The sequence below is a fragment of the Adiantum capillus-veneris genome, chromosome 23, assembly GCF_014529385.1.
Source record: "Adiantum capillus-veneris isolate H3 chromosome 23, ASM1452938v2, whole genome shotgun sequence".
Classification (NCBI taxonomy): Eukaryota; Viridiplantae; Streptophyta; class Polypodiopsida; order Polypodiales; family Pteridaceae; genus Adiantum; species Adiantum capillus-veneris.
In genome coordinates, this window is record NC_140953.1 from 144,883,495 (window position 1) to 144,903,575 (window position 20,081).

The window sequence follows — 20,081 nt, forward strand, 5'->3', positions numbered from 1 at the left end:
TAGCTTGTGACTCATGTGTGTGCATCATCCCCCTCCTCCAACATTTGAGGCCGTCCCCATTATGAGGAGAAGCAATTAAGGCACGCATCTTTGGTGGGATTCCATCTTAAACACTAACATAGTCATTTTTGTGATCATGACCTCACATTCTATATCATGTGTATTCTCTATATGATGAACGGCCAATTGGTGTTGGTCGATGGCCGATTGGCCAATGGATGGTGGCAGGTGTCAATGGTTGATGGTCGTGGGCGATGCGAAACTCAATGTTTATTAAGTTTTCTATAATATCTAACTTGAGAGCACATGGGTGGACAATGTCATTAAGTTGGTAATTAAAAAAATTTATTCTCTCCAATGTCCCGTGTTCAGTATTTCTCAAGATTCTACTTGCTATTATTTTATCTTAAAGATAATAGCGAAAGGAGGCAACTCCACATGATGGCAAATGCATGTGCATACATCCCTACAAAGAGGGCTTGACCCTAGAAAGGAGGGAATGATTTGAGAAGTCAACTAATGCATGCACCTCATGTACATTGATTTTCATTTCATATCATGTGATCTACTATCATGTGCATTCCTTGAGGTGGTGCATAGGCTAAAGCCCACCTCCATCAACCAAGACCTTTGTTTATGTGATTGAAGCCTAAAATAGGAGGTTCTGGTCTCACTACCACTTCAAAGGTTTTATACAATTAAAGAGGTAGCCCTTGACTTTAGTTTGCTAAGGAACCATCCCTATGAAATTATCTAATTTATCCTTACCCATGACTAGTGAATGAGAAATTGTGCATGACAAAATGGCCTTTTGGGAATCTGTAATTCCTAGAGCTAGAATATTATTACCATAAATGAGTATTGTGTTAGACATGGTGGACATGATCAAGAAATATGTGTGTGTGTGTGTGTGTGTGTGTGTGTGTGAGAGAGAGAGAGAGAGAGAGAGAGAGGGTTCAAGCAATAATTTCTATAAAAATTCCAAAAGTCTAATTTTGATGCTTCAATTGAACTTTGCCAACATTTTCACTAAAGTGGGCCCAATGTTGCCTTTTGGTTGTGCAAGACATATGTTCCCAATTGCATGATGGTCTAGAAGGTAAACTATGACTTAGGAAAGAATGTTGGGTTATTTTAACCTTTGCCCATTCTAGAGGCATCACGGGAAAATTGTGAAAGGGAAGTCTAAGGTACCTCCATTCCCAAAGACTCATGGTAAAAAAGCATTGATGTTGAAAGATATGTTCATGATTTTCAAAATTATTTTAAGAAGACCAAAGAGGCCATAAGTATATCATAGCACAAATAAGAGGCTGCTATAAGCACAGAGAAGCTCTTGCTTTTAGACTTAATGCTTAAGTTCCCAAAATCTCACTTTCAACAGACTATGAGTAAGAACAGGCATGGAGAGCAAGATAATAATCCAAAGTACTATATTAAGCTTGCATGCCATAACCATGGACCTTTTCAAATTATACTACGGAAACATATCTCAACTAAGAGTTGGGTCCAAAAGCCAAACGTACTCACTTTTTGTTAATACATGTACAATCAAAGACGACTATGATTTAAGGATGGGGTTGTGTCATCAAATTGGATTATTTGATGAAGGAAAATCTCCCCACGAGATTTAATTATTATTTTGATTCATTCCATGTTACCCTATGGGGTTAGAATGAAAAAATGAAGTTAAAAAAGGATTTTATCTCTCTTGGCTGGAGAAAGAAAATGCTAAAAAATGAACAAAGCTAGAAACATCAAGAGAGAATGGCCAAGCCAGAAATTGGAAATGATAAAAAGGCCTTGTGACATTTAAAAGCCACTAGATACTTCTCTGGGAGTTTTGACAAGCTATTACAGTACTAAAATCACCGAGAGAAAGCCGCAAGATGAATCTCTCTCTACAAGTGGTGGCCATGGACCCGGATGGTACTGCTAAGGTTGGGATACAGTCAAGAGCCTTTGGGAAATCCATGGAGGTTTGGGAGATTTCATACGTGCTACAACACCTTTTCTCTCGCTAACTGCATTGGAGTGAAGGAATAGTGGCTAGTGAGAGGTTATGGGTGGAGATTCACATCACTACCCCCCCCCAAATGCCCATAAATTTTCGTAAAGGTTGGTCAACCCCGTAAGCAATGGGAGAGAGAGAAAGATGAAGTAAAATGAGTAAAAGGGGAATGTCCCTCTTACTACGCACCTCACTATCAATTTTTGTAGGGTTTGAGGCACCCTCTTTCATGCATGGACTTCAAATTTTGGAGTGTAGAAAAATTTGTGAATTTCATGACCTTGGAAATTCATATTTTCTAAATAAGATTCCTTGTCTCTCTCATACCTTGAGGGGATCAAGATCCCCATTTCAATCAACCAAGGTATGGAAGACTCAAACCTAGTAATGCCATCAGGTTGCATCATCAAAACTTGAACAATTGTCAGAACATTGATCATGATCCATGTACCCTACATAATGTTAGGTGGAAAACATATTTTTAGATTCTTTGAGAGATGCTTATTGCAATGCCATAAAGGTTTTGAGAGAAAACTCTATAATCAAGGCTAAAACCACAAATTTGTGTAGTAACGGACCAAAATTTGGATCGGTAGAAGACCTAACTCCACATCTTATGAAATTTTAGTACCAAAGTGCCTAGCAGGGCAATGCATGTAGAAATCTAGGGACCAAACATAAAAAATGATGGATTTTGATCCATCAAACCTGGTAACTCTAGGAATCACCCTCCTCTTTAGCAGTAGTAGAGGATTGTTTTGAGACCAAAATTGAGCAAAATCAAAATCCTGGAGCCCACTAACTTGTTATTGAATTCATGCCATTTTTCAACTCTAAGGGAGCTAAGCAAAACTTTAAAAGAACACCAAAATACTCACTTGAACTAACAGTTTCTTCAAAAGTTGGTGAAAATTCAAAGAGCCTGAATGAGCAACATATGAAGTCAAAATGCTACAGAATCGGACGACTAACTCCATCACTATGGCATGTACCCAACAAGATTATATGCAAGAAGGATCATGGTATCACATATGGCTAGAATTATTCACCAAAAAAAAAAAAGGGAGTTATGGTCAAAGATGCAAAGATAGGGTCATAAAGCAAAAATTGGGACTAGTTTGTGCAATTTTGGCTAAAGTTTGCATTGAACTTCATTATTGTGCTTAGAAAATAGCAACAATTTGAACTTGCGGGATTGTGCACTCGTTAAACTCTTCTAGCCCCAACCTAATTTTCACTTGCCAGATTGTGCACTTGTCTCTAGGGCTAGTCTAAGTCATATGGTGAATTTTGGTCAAATTTGGATTATAATTAATCATGTTATATTCAATTTTGCTTTACTGTCAAGTTAACGTCATCAAAGAGAAAATGCTGAGTCACTTGATTTGCAGCAATTTGTGTGATATTTAATCCCTAAAAAATGTAGGTCATAGGATGCCTCCACAACAAAAGTCGAAAGATTAGAGAGAGTGGGAAGTAGCTCCAGATGAAGTTGCAGAAATGGTCTCCCACGAGACTGCACACATAACACATGAGGAGGTTTAGAAAATTCCCACAAACATCTTTGTTGGGAGATTTGAGACAAAGATTTCCAAATGGTCAAAGCAACCATATTTCCACAAGAACTTTTTTACCGGCTACCAAATGTCCATGAGGCTGTCAAGATGTAGTTGGAAAAATATTTCAAGCTATCACCATTGGGTATAGATTTCAAAGAGCACATGAGCTAATGAGTAGTGTACAATATAACATATAAGCAATTCTGAATGACAAAGATGGAGCTTCAATCAAAGTGAGAATCACCATTGCTTTTATCATGGATGCCCTCCACACCCCTTCAGGGAATCACAACTTTTTAACAAAGAATTCACTAGTCAACAATGATCATGCCTTTGTCAAGAAAAAGGGACACGACTTCACATTTAGAGACCTCCTATGCTCTGAGATAGAATTTTCTCTCGGGCTGATCTCTCAAAATTTTCAAGTATCAAAGCCACCAAGGTACACAAGAATTCTTAGACACATTGCAGTGGTCATGGCCTCAGGGCTGTCAGCAATCGAAACCACCAAATGCAATTTCCCACGCTACTTATTAAAAAAATTGATAGATAGAAACCTAAAGGGTGGAGACAAGTACATGAAATAAACAAACAGAGGACCTATGCTCAGTAGTATTGCCTACCAAGCTCTAGGTATGGTAGATCCACTCGCCCAAACACACTTGGAGTTCATTGAAAAGACCAAGCATCATGTAAAATCGGTTAAAGGTATTCAAGCCACACCACCCAAGAATGTGACATAGGGATCCAACTCTTATGCACCCACCAAAGAGAATAGAGATTCCATAGAATCAGAGTATCCGGATGATGGGAAGATATTCCTTTCAAATATCAAGAAAGTGACTCAAAAATCAAAAGGTGGCAACAAAGAGAAAAAAAAAAGCCAGTTATGGCAACATTTATAGCTTCTCTCTACTATTACAAGGTGCTGTATAAAATTCCACAATCAAAACTAAGAAAATCCGATAGCATGCTTTGCATCTAGAGCATGCCAAAACCCCCAAATAGATACATGGGCACCATGCTCTAACTTCTGGTGAGAGATAGGAGAAAAATGGTGATCTTGGGCCCCAAAAACACCTGGTCGACCTCACTCTGCTTCTCCTCTCTCCTACATGGCGAGTCACCCCCCCCCCCCCCCCCCCCCCCCCCCCCCCCCCCCCCCCCCTTTTGCTAATACCACATATCTCTATATTGTGCCAAAACATAGGCGATTGGACAAGAGACACACATCTTTGGACAGCTTCTTGATAACTTGCACAATTTAAGAGCCATCCCTCCCATTTTTTTTGATTGGCATCTATCTCAATCAATGCTACTTTGATAGTCAAGAGACCATCCAAAAGATAGTACAGAGTTGCAAAGTGAGTCTCATTGAAGATTTGGAGGGCCTTGTTAGGTGACTCAGCCTAAAATAGGTAATAGGTGAATTGGTGCTCACTGATGAGCTTCAACACATGGTTGACATCTAGCAGCACCTATCGTATAAATGGCATTTTTCCAATGTCTTTCAAGAGTAGGTTTAGTGTATGGGTCACACGTGGTACCACATAATCCCCAAGGTACTTCTCTTGGATGGCCAGGCCTGCACCCCTTGTACTTGGAGGTGTTGTTGATCACAATTACTGTCACTTTTTGGGGACCCCTAGGCAGCTGATGGCATGGCATGCTCATACACTTCTGTTAAGAAATTCATTATCTTCTCTTGAATCCTTGGGTCAAATTATGCTTACGTTGATCATTGGCCCCCACCTAACACTATGGTATAGTCAAACATTGGGACAAAATCAAGCAATGTTCACTTGAGTATCTCATTTGTAGCGTCCTTAACCTTATTAATATATTCCATGTATATTTTATTGTAGTCAGATAAGACAAACCCCCTTTTTTTGTGGTGGACATTGATGCATCCCTAAAAAGGGCATTTTTAATGACATTGAATATCCCACATGCCATGAAAGCCTTAGTCCACTTTAGGTGCAATGCGTACATGTCCTTCTTGTGGAACACTACATTAAATGTTTGCGGGATGGTGGGTCTACTCCCTACACTTGGGGCTTGCTTCCGCTGATCCTGGGCCACTTAGAAAAGGAACCTACAAACACTAACCTCTTCACATAGAGATAATTTTGTTGTTGTCTTCAACATTCTTGAATGCTTCTGTCAAGAATTAATTAAATGGTCCTGCTAAATTTGGTGCACCCTTGATTTTTTAGGAAGCAAGACTTTCTCTTTGCACACCTTCACATAGGCTACAAAATGATATATCCATGAAGGTGTTGGACAGTCCGACACATTTATGTCAACACCAAACAAGTGATCCTTGTTGTAAGTTGCATTGTCAAATCAATCTTGAGTGCGATCCCATCACTAGAGCCATCATGTACATGGATTCCTTGGGTAGTGTTTACAAGGTGGCACTTGAGTTAGTGACAAGGGTCACAAACATCCAAGTAGAAGGGACAAGAGTCTAAAGTTGCTACATGCCCTTCCAAGTTCCAACACAATTTGCAGGAGCACATAGTCCAAAAGTGGATAACCAAGAATCTCCTTACTTCACAAGTGTTGAGGTAAAGGCAGTGTGCCTCTTACCCGGGGCCGAACATTCCAACCACCAACTCCCTTTATCTATATTCTTTATATACAAAACAATATGGAGCTCTCTCACTATCACATTGTGAGGAGATAGCTCCACCCACGCATTGTCTTCCTCTCCTCTCACAAGTCCTCTCATCTCCTTCCTCACAACACACAACATGCACTTTGCTCGCACTGCTCTTGCAAGGTTCTCCAACTAATATCAAAGCTTTGTGGGGGAGCAACGACATTGCCTTCCCACGTACATGAGCTACAACAGAAGTTAAGGTTTGAAAGCTTAGCTTAGAGTAGAGATCTTTTTTTGCAAACTTTGGAGTTGTACAAGCTACATAGGGAGCTTTGAGAGCTTTGGATCAACAGTTCTTTGGAGCCATGGTGCATCAAGGCTCATATGTGAGGCATTGAAATAGTTAATATATTAACACAATCTTGGCTTACATATCAACATAGATAGCACATGACATTTTAACACTAGGCAAGGATATTTAGCAATGCTGATAACTAGCACTGGAAAAGCTTAACGCAAGACGAGAGAGAGAGAGAGAGAGAGAGAGAGAGAGAGAGAGAGAGAGAGAGAGAGAGAGAGAGAGAGAGAGAGAGAGAGAGAGAGAGAGAGAGAGAGCATTGGAGAAAATCAACAAAAGAAGAGCTTGAAGCTTGAGAAGATTGCACACAAGCAAGGGGGAAGCCCTTTGGCCTCACACCCTCCCCCATGTGTGCTCTCTTGGGAGTTTTGATGTGTCGTAGCATGCATCAAGCACACACATAGCAAGCACTCTTGCATTTTGGCCTTGCATACACATAGAGAGAGTTTTGAGAGCTTGGAGGTGCTCACACAGAGCAGAAACCTCTCATAGTCAAAGCTATAGTGGTCAAAGGATTCAACCCCGGTGCTACACAGCTGGAGGTTCTGACCTAGATTTTGACATCAAACATCCGGTAGAGAGAGAAACATACCAGAATTTGGATTTGATCTAATTTTTTGAGCTTTAATATAGGTCGTGGTAGTAGTCGCTGCAGGATAGAGATTCGGCATTGACAAGATAGGTGGGGATTTGTAATGGATTTTGGATCCAATTGAGGCATAATATTCTACATTGACACTACAAGTGGAGTTTCAGGTCTTCAGGCTCATAGGGGGTATCAAGTTTTACTATGTATGTGCACTTTGGTTTTCTACAGGATTTCTTGATACTTCTTGGCTTCATGTACGTTATTTGTAAATGAAAGATAATCATTGTTTAACATAGGGGTCTAAGCAAAGATAAAAATCCTATAAATACTCATTCAACTGTGTGATTGATTCATAAAAACTAATTCTTTCCATTTTTGGCATTTTTAAATACATAAAATCTCATAAATACTCATTCAATTGTGTGATTTATACTATTCTTTTTTCAAGTTCTTTGATTTGAGTTTCATTCAAATTGAGTGCATGTTTCAGATAAGATATATATTGGATACTGGAGAAGGCAAAGTCTTGAAAAATACCCCTATAAACCATCAATACCATCTCCAAAAATCTAGTCACATCATGAGCAGAATGAATGGTGGATACCTTCCAATGAGTGGATCTACTCGGTAAATGCTTCCATCTATCTATAGATCAATATGTCTCTTTCCCTCATTTTGGAGTTTGTTTGCTACATTTGCATCTCTGAGAGACCTTTGGTTGACACGTTGTAGTTGCATACTCTTGATTGAGCTTGATATTCATATGAAATTTACTACTAGAAGTGTTATTCGAAGCATCCATTGAATGAGAGAAAGGGCTTTATATTTGAAGAAGGATAGAAACAAAGTAATGAAGCTCTGAGTAAAACTGATATGGCAATTGTGAGCAAGAATGGCAGATCTTTGAGCAGGAAGAGTAGAGCTCTTAGAAAGAATGATATAGAGAACCTGCACAATAGTCATTTCAAGGTTCAAAACATGCATTTTCCATGATATTAATTGAAAGCTCATAAAGACAGAGGAAATCTTAGCACGGACAACAAGGAAAGTGACTTTTACTTCATGTATGGTTATATGAATATAGATACACTTTAAATGGTTTGGATACTCCTCAATTTAGTCCCAATAGCTATATTTGGAGTTGTTTTGATCGTCAAACCTTTCCTACATGAACAAATTGATCACTCTCTTACATAGCTCTTTTTTGCCCGTTTTTGGTCCTAATGCAGAGTAATACCTTGGAAGTCTCCAAATGGCTCTCCACCATTGCTACTCTAAGAGGGCCGTTGAGGCACCTTAACAGGATTTGCAAGAATACCTACTCTCAGAAGAGCACAACAACACTCAAAAGTGCACAAAATATATGCCAAAAAATGGAAAGAATTAGGATTTTATTGATGAACAAAGCTTTGGATTATAGCCAAGATCAAAGAGATACCCATCTCACAAAGTGCAATAAAAAATGAAGTTATGGTGGATTGGACCTGCTCAGATACCAGTAGAAAATCATGATACCTTAAAGTGGTTTTTTTCACATACAAATATTTTAAATGTTGTAAAGAGTCATGATGCAAGTGAACTTCTCCATGTCTATTTTGTTGGTGCATTCATGTTTGAATGGCACTTGAGTGCTGACTTGAAAGCCTTGAAATGCATGTTTGATATTTGTGGAGAGGGGCTAATACCCTTGTCTCTACCATATGGCAAGCATGAGAATAAGAGGATGGATTCAAGTGAAGTTGAGGAACCACCCTTTATACAGACTGCTAATTTATTTGGTTACCCTTTGTCTCTAATAATTTGAGATTCCATTCTTCCAATATAGCTTCAAAATGTACAGATATGTACATTGTAGGCAGAGATCAAAATTTTAGAAAAACTACTTTGATTACATTTGAATTATGCATACTCAATAAGACCAATCAAACTTGTAGATGAATGCGTTCAGAAAAATGTGAAGCTTTGCTATCATGGATAGGCTTTCATGGTGGATAGGTACAAATGAAAAAGGATCCAAAACTTTTTAAAGGGACAGGAGATGTTCTCCAGGATGGTTTACAACTTTAATCTTCACAATCGACTATGCAAGCTTTGTAGCTTATATCTATATCTAATCATGATCTCTAAATTTGCTTATATAGTGAGCATTCTCTAAGGGATTGAAAAGATCAAAATGTGCCCATTTTTTTCATTTTTGCTGCTTTAGTGCATTCATATTTTGCACAGAATTGTTAAAGGTGAAACTTATTTTTATGTTTTTGAAGTATTCCATGGTTACTTGTGAATGTAAAGGCCCATGGGGACCTACAAAAACATGCACTTGGGAGCACCAATGAACGTGGCTGTATAATATTTGATGAGATGTCAGTAGAATGGAAAAAACACAACTTTTTTGCCCCTTATTCTTTGTCCCAAAAACAAAATTGGTGAGGCTAAAAGAATGACATGCTATGATCACTAACTCATTGAAGTTTATGTGAAATTTTTTGATAAGGTCTAGAAAAATACTCACTCTTCTTAGTATGCAAATGATTGCAAAAAAATGATACAACCACGAAACCTGAAAATGTAGATAGACCTCTAAAAAGCAAGGAATAAGCCCTTCATATGAGAGACATAGAAGTGTGGTGGAGAAAATTGTCAAGAAGAGGCTTGGCACCAACTGTGCAAACAACATTGGATTGAAAAATGATCAAGCACCATATTCTGTGAAAAGACAGTCATGAGCTCGTCCCACCTCGATCTCTAGTCTGAGTGATGACACCCTGAGCTGACAAATTTTTACCCGTGAGCTGTGTGGCATGTAGGTGCCCATATAGCATGGTCGTTGTATGAACCCATCCTCTAGTATGGTAAGAAAATGGTCTCTGTAGTGTGACATCTTTCGTCAAAGGGGGGATGTGATCCAAGTATGTCCGATATCTATGTATGTATATATATATATATATATATATATATATATATATATATATATATATATATATATATAGAGAGAGAGAGAGAGAGAGAGAGAGAGAGAGAGAGAGAGAGAGAGAGAGAGAGAGAGAGAGAGAGAGAGAGAGAGACCTCGCTTGGCGTTGTTGAGGCGGTTGCTCCTAGAATAGAAAAAGAAAGAGAGAGCCTTTCTTCGTTTCCAATCGACAAAGAATAAAGAGAATCTTCACAAGGATCATTGATTTTCCTTTTTTTAACGATGGTGCAAACATAATTATTCGGTTTTCATTTTGTTTATATGCTCTAAAGATTCTCTTCGTGCATAGAGAACAGAGGGTAACATTTTATAATGTCATAATAAGAACAAAAGCCGACTGGCTGTGAAACGGTCCAAGGTTGTTCATGTTGGACGTATGGGACTTCTTGTATGGGGCTTTTTTTGTACTATTTATCTTGAGGTTGTGCCCTTGAAATGTTTATTTTAGTAGAAGATTTTCTCTTGGAAGAAGAAGAAGAAGAAGAAGAAGAAGAAGAAGAGAATTTTAACGTCATAAGAAACTATCCCAAGAGACCTCAAAGATCTATCCGACAAGAGTTGAACTCAAGACTTGTTATTCAAGAGGGAAATGGCATAACCAATCTACCAAACTTGAGAGAGAGAGAGAGAGAGAGAGAGAGAGAGAGAGAGAGAGAGAGAGAAGATGCATGTGTGTGCCTTGTGTATACGTGCTTGTGTTCCTTCATCTCATGTGGTTGAGAGAGAGGGAGAGTTGAGACATAGGAGGAGGGGAGGAAGTTTCAGCATTGTTGGAACACTCCCAAGATGTATCCGACGAGTCTCAAACTGGGATAATCAATGTTCCACACTTGGGTGGTAGAAAGGTTACTCCAATTTCCTATTCTTATACTCTCACTTACACACACACACCCATGACCCCAAGAGATCTCAAAGGTATATCTGATGAGGCTTTTGAGAGAGAGAGAGAGAGAGAGAGAGAGAGAGAGAGAGAGAGAGGTTTAATGATGTAGGGACACTCCCAAGGGACCCCGGTATAGGTATGTCGACAGGTCTACCATCTTATTTGTTTGTGAGAGGAAGAATAATAAAAGAAAGTTTTATGTCAACGGGGGCTAGCTCAGATGGTAGAGTCATAGCCTATGTGCCTAAGGTCTTGGGTTCAATACCCCCTTGGCAACCTGAAGACATGTTCTAAGTCCTTAAGTTCTATGTCTTTAGGGACTGTTCCCAAATGCGTGCGTGTGTGTGTGTGTGTGATGGGATGCCTCTCTCCCTAACTGTGAGGCCGTTGAACATAGGGTGTGTGAGTGTGTTTCAAGATTCATGGACTCTATTAAAAAACTAAAAATTATCTCAAGTGTAACATTGTAGTCCTAGGGATCTGAAACCATGGAGGAGAGAGTGTGTAGAGTATGCAAAAAGGAAGTGGAAAATGAGGAACATTTTGTTTGCAAATGCAGAGCTTATGTGGATATCACAGGCCGATACAAGCCCCTATTCAAAGGGCAGCCTACCTTTTGAGATATCATATACTCAAGATCACAGTCAGCTAGGGTGCTACTTGCTAGAGATACAGAGGCACAGGGACACACTTCTACAGCCACCTACAAAGACCCCGGCGGGGGGGGGGGACAATCACAGCTTACAACTTTCTTTCAGAGAGCTACACCCCTTCCACTCCTAGACCCACCGAGAGGAGTGGCCCTTCAATAGGCTGAGGCAAGCCAAGCCTGACGATGCTCGCGGGCTACCAGAGACCAGCCCGATGACTCCACTGCAAACAAACTGAGGAGATCCGGATTCGAGCACATTGAGCTGCCAAGGAGAGACGAGCTTAGATGATGGCTGTCCCAAAGGCGTCAATCAGTGCTGCCCTTGCTCCCGACCCTCCCATGTACTACATTTTACAGCCCCCCCCCCCACCACAATTAGAATAGGAAGAACTAGCTAGATTGATGCATTTGCATGATTGTACTACCCTGAGCACATACATGAACATATCCCTAGTACTAGTGCTCCACCCATCCCCATAGATTTCATCACCCACCATACGTCCTTCTCTCTTTTATTGTGTACCAGTATGAACTATTTTGTCTTTTCTGACAAACAGAAGACACACACATGTATACTTAATTTGTCTCATAGGCCGACTTCGGCCTCGCTCACATAGACGTTAAAAAGCTTTCTTTTCTTTCTTTCTTTCTTTCTATCTTCCCCCGTCGCATGACCTAGGGCAGTGCTCTCTCTCTCTCTCTCTCTCTCTCTCTCTCTCTCTCTCTCTCTCTCTCTCTCTCTCTCTCTCTGCGTCTATGTCTCCCTCTGGGTGAGTAGCCTGTTAAGCATGTGTATAAATCTTGAAAGTAGAGGAAAAGAATCAATACTCAACAACCACATGCACATCGAAAACAAAATGTAGATACTTCGGAGTTCAAGGCCCTAAGAGTAACCGTAGATGATAATTCCATAAGAGAAATTGCTTTGGTTGTCGATCAGAAGTTCATACGCTTGCAAGACCCGAAAAGAATTTCTTGCCCATTCTGAAATGAAACAAGATTGTTGCTCATTCTCAGCTTCTTTGAACTTAGCTGCTCTAGCAGCATAATCTCCAAAATTCCATGGACTCTAGAGCAATTGGTTCGATCTCTCTCCATGGATTCAACTACCATTAGGAGCATAATAGTTAGACAGAAGAGTAATGATACTACTTGATTTTGAGTCCCTACATCCATCACATAGACAAGAAAAGGCTGAAGTACTCAGGAAAGGCTGCAGTTTAAAGCCACTGAGAACAACCGTTGCAATCTGCAAACAAGGCATGTCACCACAAGATATAAACACAGAAGAGAGTTCCTTAACTGACTTTGTCATTGGCAGTATTATGAAGCATGATTACTTTGAAAGATCAGAAGGCCGATTGTAGACATGTAATCAACTTGAGTAGTCAAAAGAGCTGGAAGCCCTCCCAAAATCTAACACTCCCTCTTTTTCGAGTCAATTGCCAACTTGAATTATCACAGCTATAACACTCGCAAAATGGAGCAGTTGAGCTTTCCTAGACTTTGACCTCATGGTAAAAGTGAGGCCCAATCAGGGCCACCAAAAATTGCTAACAACCATTTCAACTGCCTGTATGTTTATATTTTCCTAACTGTGCATCTACTAACAAACTAAATTTTGAGAAAGACTAACTCTTCTACAGCTGGCAAGCTCCCAATTCTCTGCAATACCCTTTGATGAGGTTCGTCATCAACCCCAATGGCAACCACTGCCTTCTTTCGAGGTCCTGTCCTTCCAACAGTCATGTAGCTAATGTTCACATTTTCTTCGCCAAGGATGCTGCCAACCTTTCCAATCATTCCAGGCTGATCAACCTGCCTGCTAAGAATGACACTGCCTTCCAGGCTTATGTCTACGTCAAAATTGCCGACTCGAGAGAGATATGGAATCCCACCCTTAACTTTGCCTTCCAAAGTAATGTCCCCAGTATCAGATAATGCACTGGAAAATTTGGACTCTGCATGAGCAATCTTGACTTCCATAGCCTCCAGTGGCACCTCTGGTGCACCATCAAAAGGCCGACGCTCTTCAAGAATCTTCAAGCCTCTCTGTTTGGCTACATGATCTGCATTGACTAGGTTAATGTAAGCACTTGAGATTGGTTCAATCAGACCTTTGATTACCATCGCTCGCAATAAGCGTGTATCCAATTCATCTTTAGAACGTGTGGATAAGTATGATAACTTGGCATTCTTGACTCCACTTCCTCCACCCACTAGCTGGATAGCAAGCCTCCCAAGCTTCTCCGCTAGAGAAACATAAGGAGCAAGTTCTGCAAGAACCTATTTCATGAACCACTCGATTAGGACACAATTGGTGTGTGACTGAGCATGTGTAAAACTTGTGTTATGAGAAGCGCATATACACATCATACCACGAATTAGCACTTGGCACACACAAAAACTTGTGCTACCGCACTTGGCAGTTCAGACAAGCAGAGTAAAATTAAAACCCATGCTGTAAGTTGTCGTGGCCAAATGGTTGACTGATTTGAAAACGAGATAAACTCTTAATTTGTCCCACCGCTCAGAAAGTTTTAGAAAAATTCAGGTAGCTGCCTGCTGTGGGCATTCCAAATAGGTGAATTCCACAACAACTCAAGTTCCATACGCAGACTGTAGGAGCCGACTCTTTACATAATTTTAAACCTCCTACCCAACCATGTGCAGACTGTAAGGACTAAAACTTTTTTACTTTAAATCAACAAAAATCAATCATTGTGACTGGCATCCCAAAGGACAGCAACCATTGGAGATTTCCTATCCCACTCCCCAAGGAGTGAACCCACCCTCACTTAGAAAGTTAATTTTATTTCATGTAATGAGTCCCATTGTAACCATAACTCTTACAACTCCTAAAGAGTCCCCCAGAAGCACAGTTATACTTTTTTTTTAAAACTTTGGCTTTTGTGCCTTATGTCTCTTTTGCATTATCTGATTTGTCCTATAGGCATAGTTACCCAAAACTCCTTGACACTCCACTTTATTTCCTGTTTCCCCATTTTCAGTACTGTTGATGTTTCTATTTCTGTTCCCATTTCGCTTGATTCCTATAGTTATGTGAAACTTCAAATTTTGTCCATTTGCGTGTCAGTTTTTGTTTGCATTTCCCTGTTTCCCACAACTATGCCTATAGGTCAGCTTTAGCCTCAAAAGGACATTAATAGAGATCTCTGACCTAGCTCTCAAAACAAACCCCCCCCCCCCCCCCCCCCCCCCCCCCTTTTTTAGTTGTACTCAAGACAAAGTACTAGATTCACCACTTGTAACTTTTTTGGTCTCATAGGTCACTTTGGCCTTCTGTAGACGTTAATATATCATTTCATTTCATTTCATTTCTCTCTTCGTTTTTGCAAAAAAGCTTCCTCACAAAACTCCCCTGACTAACGAGTGCCACACACCACTGGATAGCAAAAAGGCCGGATCACCATCACATCCATAAACCAGCCCTACTTAAGATCTCACAGAACTGAACTGCCACATTAAAGGTCCCACCACCTAAACTTGCATAAAAATCTTCAAGCTAGCAAGACAAGTCGGAAGATATAACCATCAAAATTTCATAGGTATCTCCGATCAAGCAGGACAAGTCATTGAGGAGATAGGGGAGATAAACACTGACACTTGCATAGGTATCGTCGCTCCAGCAAGACAAGCAAAGGAAGAGGGAAGCTTGCATAAACATTTCAACATAGCGGGACAAAAGATCTGGCAAGAGAGAAACACCACCCATTTGGCGACATCCATCAGGAGACAGACACCACCACCCCCATACCTGAGGAGCTCTAAAAACAGGGGACAAAACGGTAAAACAAGTAACAGGCATAGCAGGCACACACACACACAAGCACAAGCAAACCACCAAGCAAGACAAAGAGCACACACAAGAGGAAAAAATTAACAGGCAAACCAACAAGTAGCATACAACAACGAAGATTGCATCCAAAATCAGAGAAACAAAAAAAAAAACGTAAAAATAGACAAGCCAAACAGGTGAATAAGAGAGAGAAGGGGAGAGAGAGAGGGAGGGGTTTTTGGAGTTTGTTTTTTTGGAGCCCGGGGGGGGGGGGGTTTGTTGTTTGTTCTCCACAGGACACTAGCCGAACAAAGATGGGGGACAGCTCCAAGGACAAGTCAAGGACGGCTCAGGCAGTTAGAGGGATGCGCAATGCAGCAGACGTGTGCCATAGAGATGTACACAACAGCAGCTCTCTCTCTCTCTCTCTCTCTCTCTCTCTCTCTCTCTAGAGATCGAGGTGGGGTGAGCTCATGACATTCCCATGGAGGAGAGAGTGTGTAGAGTATGCAGAGAGGAAATGGAGAGCGAGGAGCATTTTGTTTGCAGATGCAGAGCTTATGAGGATATCAGAGGTCGATACGAGCCCCTATTCAGAGGGCAGCCTACCTTCTGAGATATCATGCACTCCCGAAATCAAAGACAGCTGGGGCGCTACTTGCTAGAGATACAGAGGCACAGGGACACACTTCTGCAGCCACCAGCAGAGACCCCAGGGGGGAGAGACAGTCACGACTTACAGATTTCTTTCAGAGAGCTACACCCCTTCCACTCCCAGACCCACCGAGGGGAGTGACCCTTAAGCAGGCTGAGGCGACCGGGCCCAACGATGCCCGCGGCTACCAAAGGCCAGGCCCCACGACTCCACCGCAGACAGATCGAGGAGATCCGGACTCGAGCACATCGAGCTACCGAGGAGAGACGAACCCAGATGATGGCTCACCCAGAGGCGTTCATTAGGGAAGCCCTTGCTCCCGACCCCCCCATGTACTACATTTTACACCCCCCTACTGGCACAAGATGGAGCGAGCTGGAGATTTGAATGGTTGTACTACCCTCAACATATCGACATGCACATACCCCTAGTACTAGAGCTCCACCCATCCCCATAGATTTCATCACCCACCAGACGCCCTTCTCTCTTTTAATTTGTACCAATCTGAACTATTTTATCTTCTCCAATAGACACAAGACATACACACATGTATTCTTGATTTGTCTCATAGGCAGATTTCGGCCTCACATAGACGTTAAAAATCTCTCTCTCTCTCTCTCTCTCTCTCTCTCTCTCTCTCTCTCTCTCTCTCTCTCTCTCTCTCTCTCTCTCTCTCGCGGAGAGCATAAATCATGATGGATTGATGGCGAAGCACTTTATACATGCTAGAGATATGCTTGCAAGGCATGTTCAACCGAGCCATGTATGAGGGTTTTCCAAATACTTGGAGCATGTCTACTATTATGCCTATCTTCAAGGCAAGAGACCCTATGATACCGAGGAATCACCGTACTATCATGATTTGACACACACTAGCTAGGTTGTATGCATCCATTCTTGAGCTGCAACTGAGTAGATGGGCAGAGAGAGCAAGCATTCGGGCATCAAGCCAGGTAGGTTTCAAGAGGGGTTTTTCTACTCTTGATCATATATTGACACTCAAAGCTTTTGTTGAGGAAAGCAAATCACATGGTAGGAGGATTTACTGTACCTTTGTGAATTTTCGCAAAGCATTTGATACGGTTCCCAGAGCTCGACTGATGCAAAGACTTTAGGAGATGGGAGTACCCACAAAGTTGATATGGGGAGTCATGGCTTTATAGAGGACAGTCGTGGGGCAGGTTCGTACTCTCAGGAGGTTATCTAAGCATATTCACTCCACTGTTGGAGTGAAACAGCGATGCCCACTCTCCCCTACATTGTTTGGTTTGTATGTAGATGAGGTTTCAGATTACATTCAAAAGGGAGGGAACAGAGGAGCACAGCTAGCAAGGACATGGATTTCATGACTATTGTATGCAAATGATATTGTGTTAATTTCAGATTCGCCCCAGGGGCATTGAGCACATTTGCTAGTGATAGCGGCTTGTCGGTGAACCTTGGCAAGAGCAAAGTTATGGTGTTCAGCAGCACAACACACTGGGTCACATGATCAAAGTTCTCCTTGAGGAGAGCAACAGAGACTAGACTGACGAGAGCAAATGCAGCTTTGGGGAGGATGGAGAGGATGTGTTCGCAGATTCAGTTTCAGGAACCTCAAACAAAGCTCTGTCTATTTGACACATTGGTTACTTCAGCTATGCTTTATGGGGTGCAGATATGGGGACCATCAGTAGACCATCATAGCCGAGCTGGCAGTACTGATGAATGGAGATGTATAGAGAGGCCTCTAGTCTCTATGATTTCCCGGATGATTATGGCCAAGGCCTATGTCCACATGAGATTATTTGTGCAGAGCTTGCTGCTCCCCCGCTGGTCATAGAGGCACTTACCTGATCCGTTTCTTTTATACATAGTATTTGGGATCTCCCCAAAGATGGATATGCACCCCCTAGCTTTGGAGACACATCTTGTTGGTATGCACAAATGACATCCTGGTTTCTGCTACATGGTTTTAGTATGGACAGACTACCCCCCTTCAACTCGCTAGATGCACCCTCCTTGTCTCTCACACGGACCAAGATTACCCATCTCATCAGATAGGATTTGATTCAACTAGACACTAGGAGGACATGGCACGAAGATGGCTTTCTACAAAGAGCATCTTCTCTAGCTCACAAAGGATGGATATGTGATCAGACCTACCTATATGAACACTCATTTATCCCATGGGATACGATGTGCTATTGGTCAGATGCGCACATTATCGCACCAGCTAGAGATCGAGACCGGTAGATTAAGGGGACTACTAACAGAGGCCGAGATTTTCCAATTGTGTCATATAGAGCCAGAGACAAAGTTAATCACATATGTCATTGTCTGCTGTACCATGAGATACGAAGCCGCTTTCACTGTCTATCCAGAGAGGGCTTTGGACCATTGGCTATAGTCATGAGATATCAGGATCAAAGGTGCCTCGGGTTGTTTTTGCTAGAGCTACGCAGACATAGGGAGAGTCTCTTGAGGAGATTAGACACTGGGAGACATTCACAGAGGGAAATCATTGATGCTTGGGAGAGCTAGACGCCCACGTCTACGAGGGCCACCATGACATCGACGGGGCTCCATCAGAGGATCGGGACTATTCTAGCACAGCATGGGAGACATAAAGTACAACTATTTACCAACGCCGACAATGACGAATTTCTTTAGCGACCGGTGCAGTACATCCTCGGACAGCGCCCGATACGGGATATCCTCAAGCACTGATATTCATTTCAGCTTTTATTTTACTTCATTTTATTTTGTACCCAGACATTGTATTAGATCCACCAGGATTGTATCAGTTCGGTCTCATAGGTCACTTTGGCCTTTTGAAGACGTTTAATATAACATTTCATCTCTCTCTCTCTCTCTCTCTCTCTCTCTCTCTCTCTCTCTCTCTCTCTCTCTCTCTCTCTCATGGACACAAATTGAGAAAACAAAGATGTACCATGAGACATTATTAGAGCAAAGTTAGCTACTCCACCCATGCTAGTCGAGGCTATTTTCCAAACAGTTTGCCTCATTCAGGGGATGAGAGAGATGCCATCAGATAGACTCACATGCAAAGCCTTCAAGGCCTCCAAACAACTTTCAGAGTCAGGAGAGCAGGAGTCATGGTACTCATATTGGAGAAAGAGGTTTGGAGCTGTCACGTGACACATCCAACCCTATGTGTCCGTGGACAAGCTACAGCATGACCAGGGTTCAGTTTCGTCAAGTCGGTCTAGAATAGGAAGTGATCTGGCACTTTTGTGAGTCTGTTCACAGACCGTGCACGACCAGTCACTTAGATTAGATGCATATCCTCCGGTTGCACACAACATGATCAGCAGAATTCCCATCAAAATCCATCAGGGGAATTTTCCAGTGCATTAAACCCATTTTCCCTATTTTTGACATTTGTCACTTATTTATTAAGTGACTTTTGTTGGGAACTAGGTAGGGCAATTTTGCTAAGATAATATATAAGCAAACCAAAGCTAGCACTTTCTGGCAGAAGAGGCAATAGGAACCAATGTGTTCAATAGGCACCTTCGCAGCAAGACCCCCCACATCAACAAGGCTAGCATTTTTGCATCTGCAAGGACCTAGCTTTTTCATCCACAGGCAGCCTGGCGTATTGTGCACAGCAGATCAGCCCCGGCAGCAGCAAGACTAAACAAGAAGCCGAGCGTTTTGCATTTGCAGAACATCCAACAGCAGTAGGAGGATTTTCAGCCCTAGCGTTTTTGCATCTACAAGGCCTTTCAACGTTTTTGCAGATCTTCGCAACGGAATCTCCACAAGCACCAGCGTTTTCAATTTTCAGCAGTCAGACTCCGCAATAGAAGTCCCGAACCTCGCAGATCTCACCTTCTCGCCGCACGGTCGGATCCCGCGAAGTTTACAGTTTCAGCCCGGAAACGCAGATTTCAGCATCTGCGTTTTCAGCGCGTCATCATCGCATCGTCATCATCGACATCGTCACCGACATAGAGTCAGAATTCAGCAGATAAAGATTTGCAGATTTCAGCC

The 20,081-nt window shown here is 41.7% G+C and overlaps 1 protein-coding gene across 1 annotated transcript in view; it reads right to left on the minus strand.

The window, feature by feature from the left end:
* Positions 1–12,920: 12,920 nt before the first annotated feature.
* The window catches only part of LOC147428756 (D-3-phosphoglycerate dehydrogenase 3, chloroplastic-like), an 82,526-nt gene continuing 75,365 nt past the window's right edge, over positions 12,921–20,081 (minus strand). Inside the window, exon 5 of the mRNA XM_086496902.1 lies at positions 12,921–13,914. Coding sequence (XP_086353028.1) covers positions 13,243–13,914 — 672 coding nt within the window. The 3' untranslated portion in view covers positions 12,921–13,242. The remainder of the gene's footprint in view (positions 13,915–20,081) is intronic.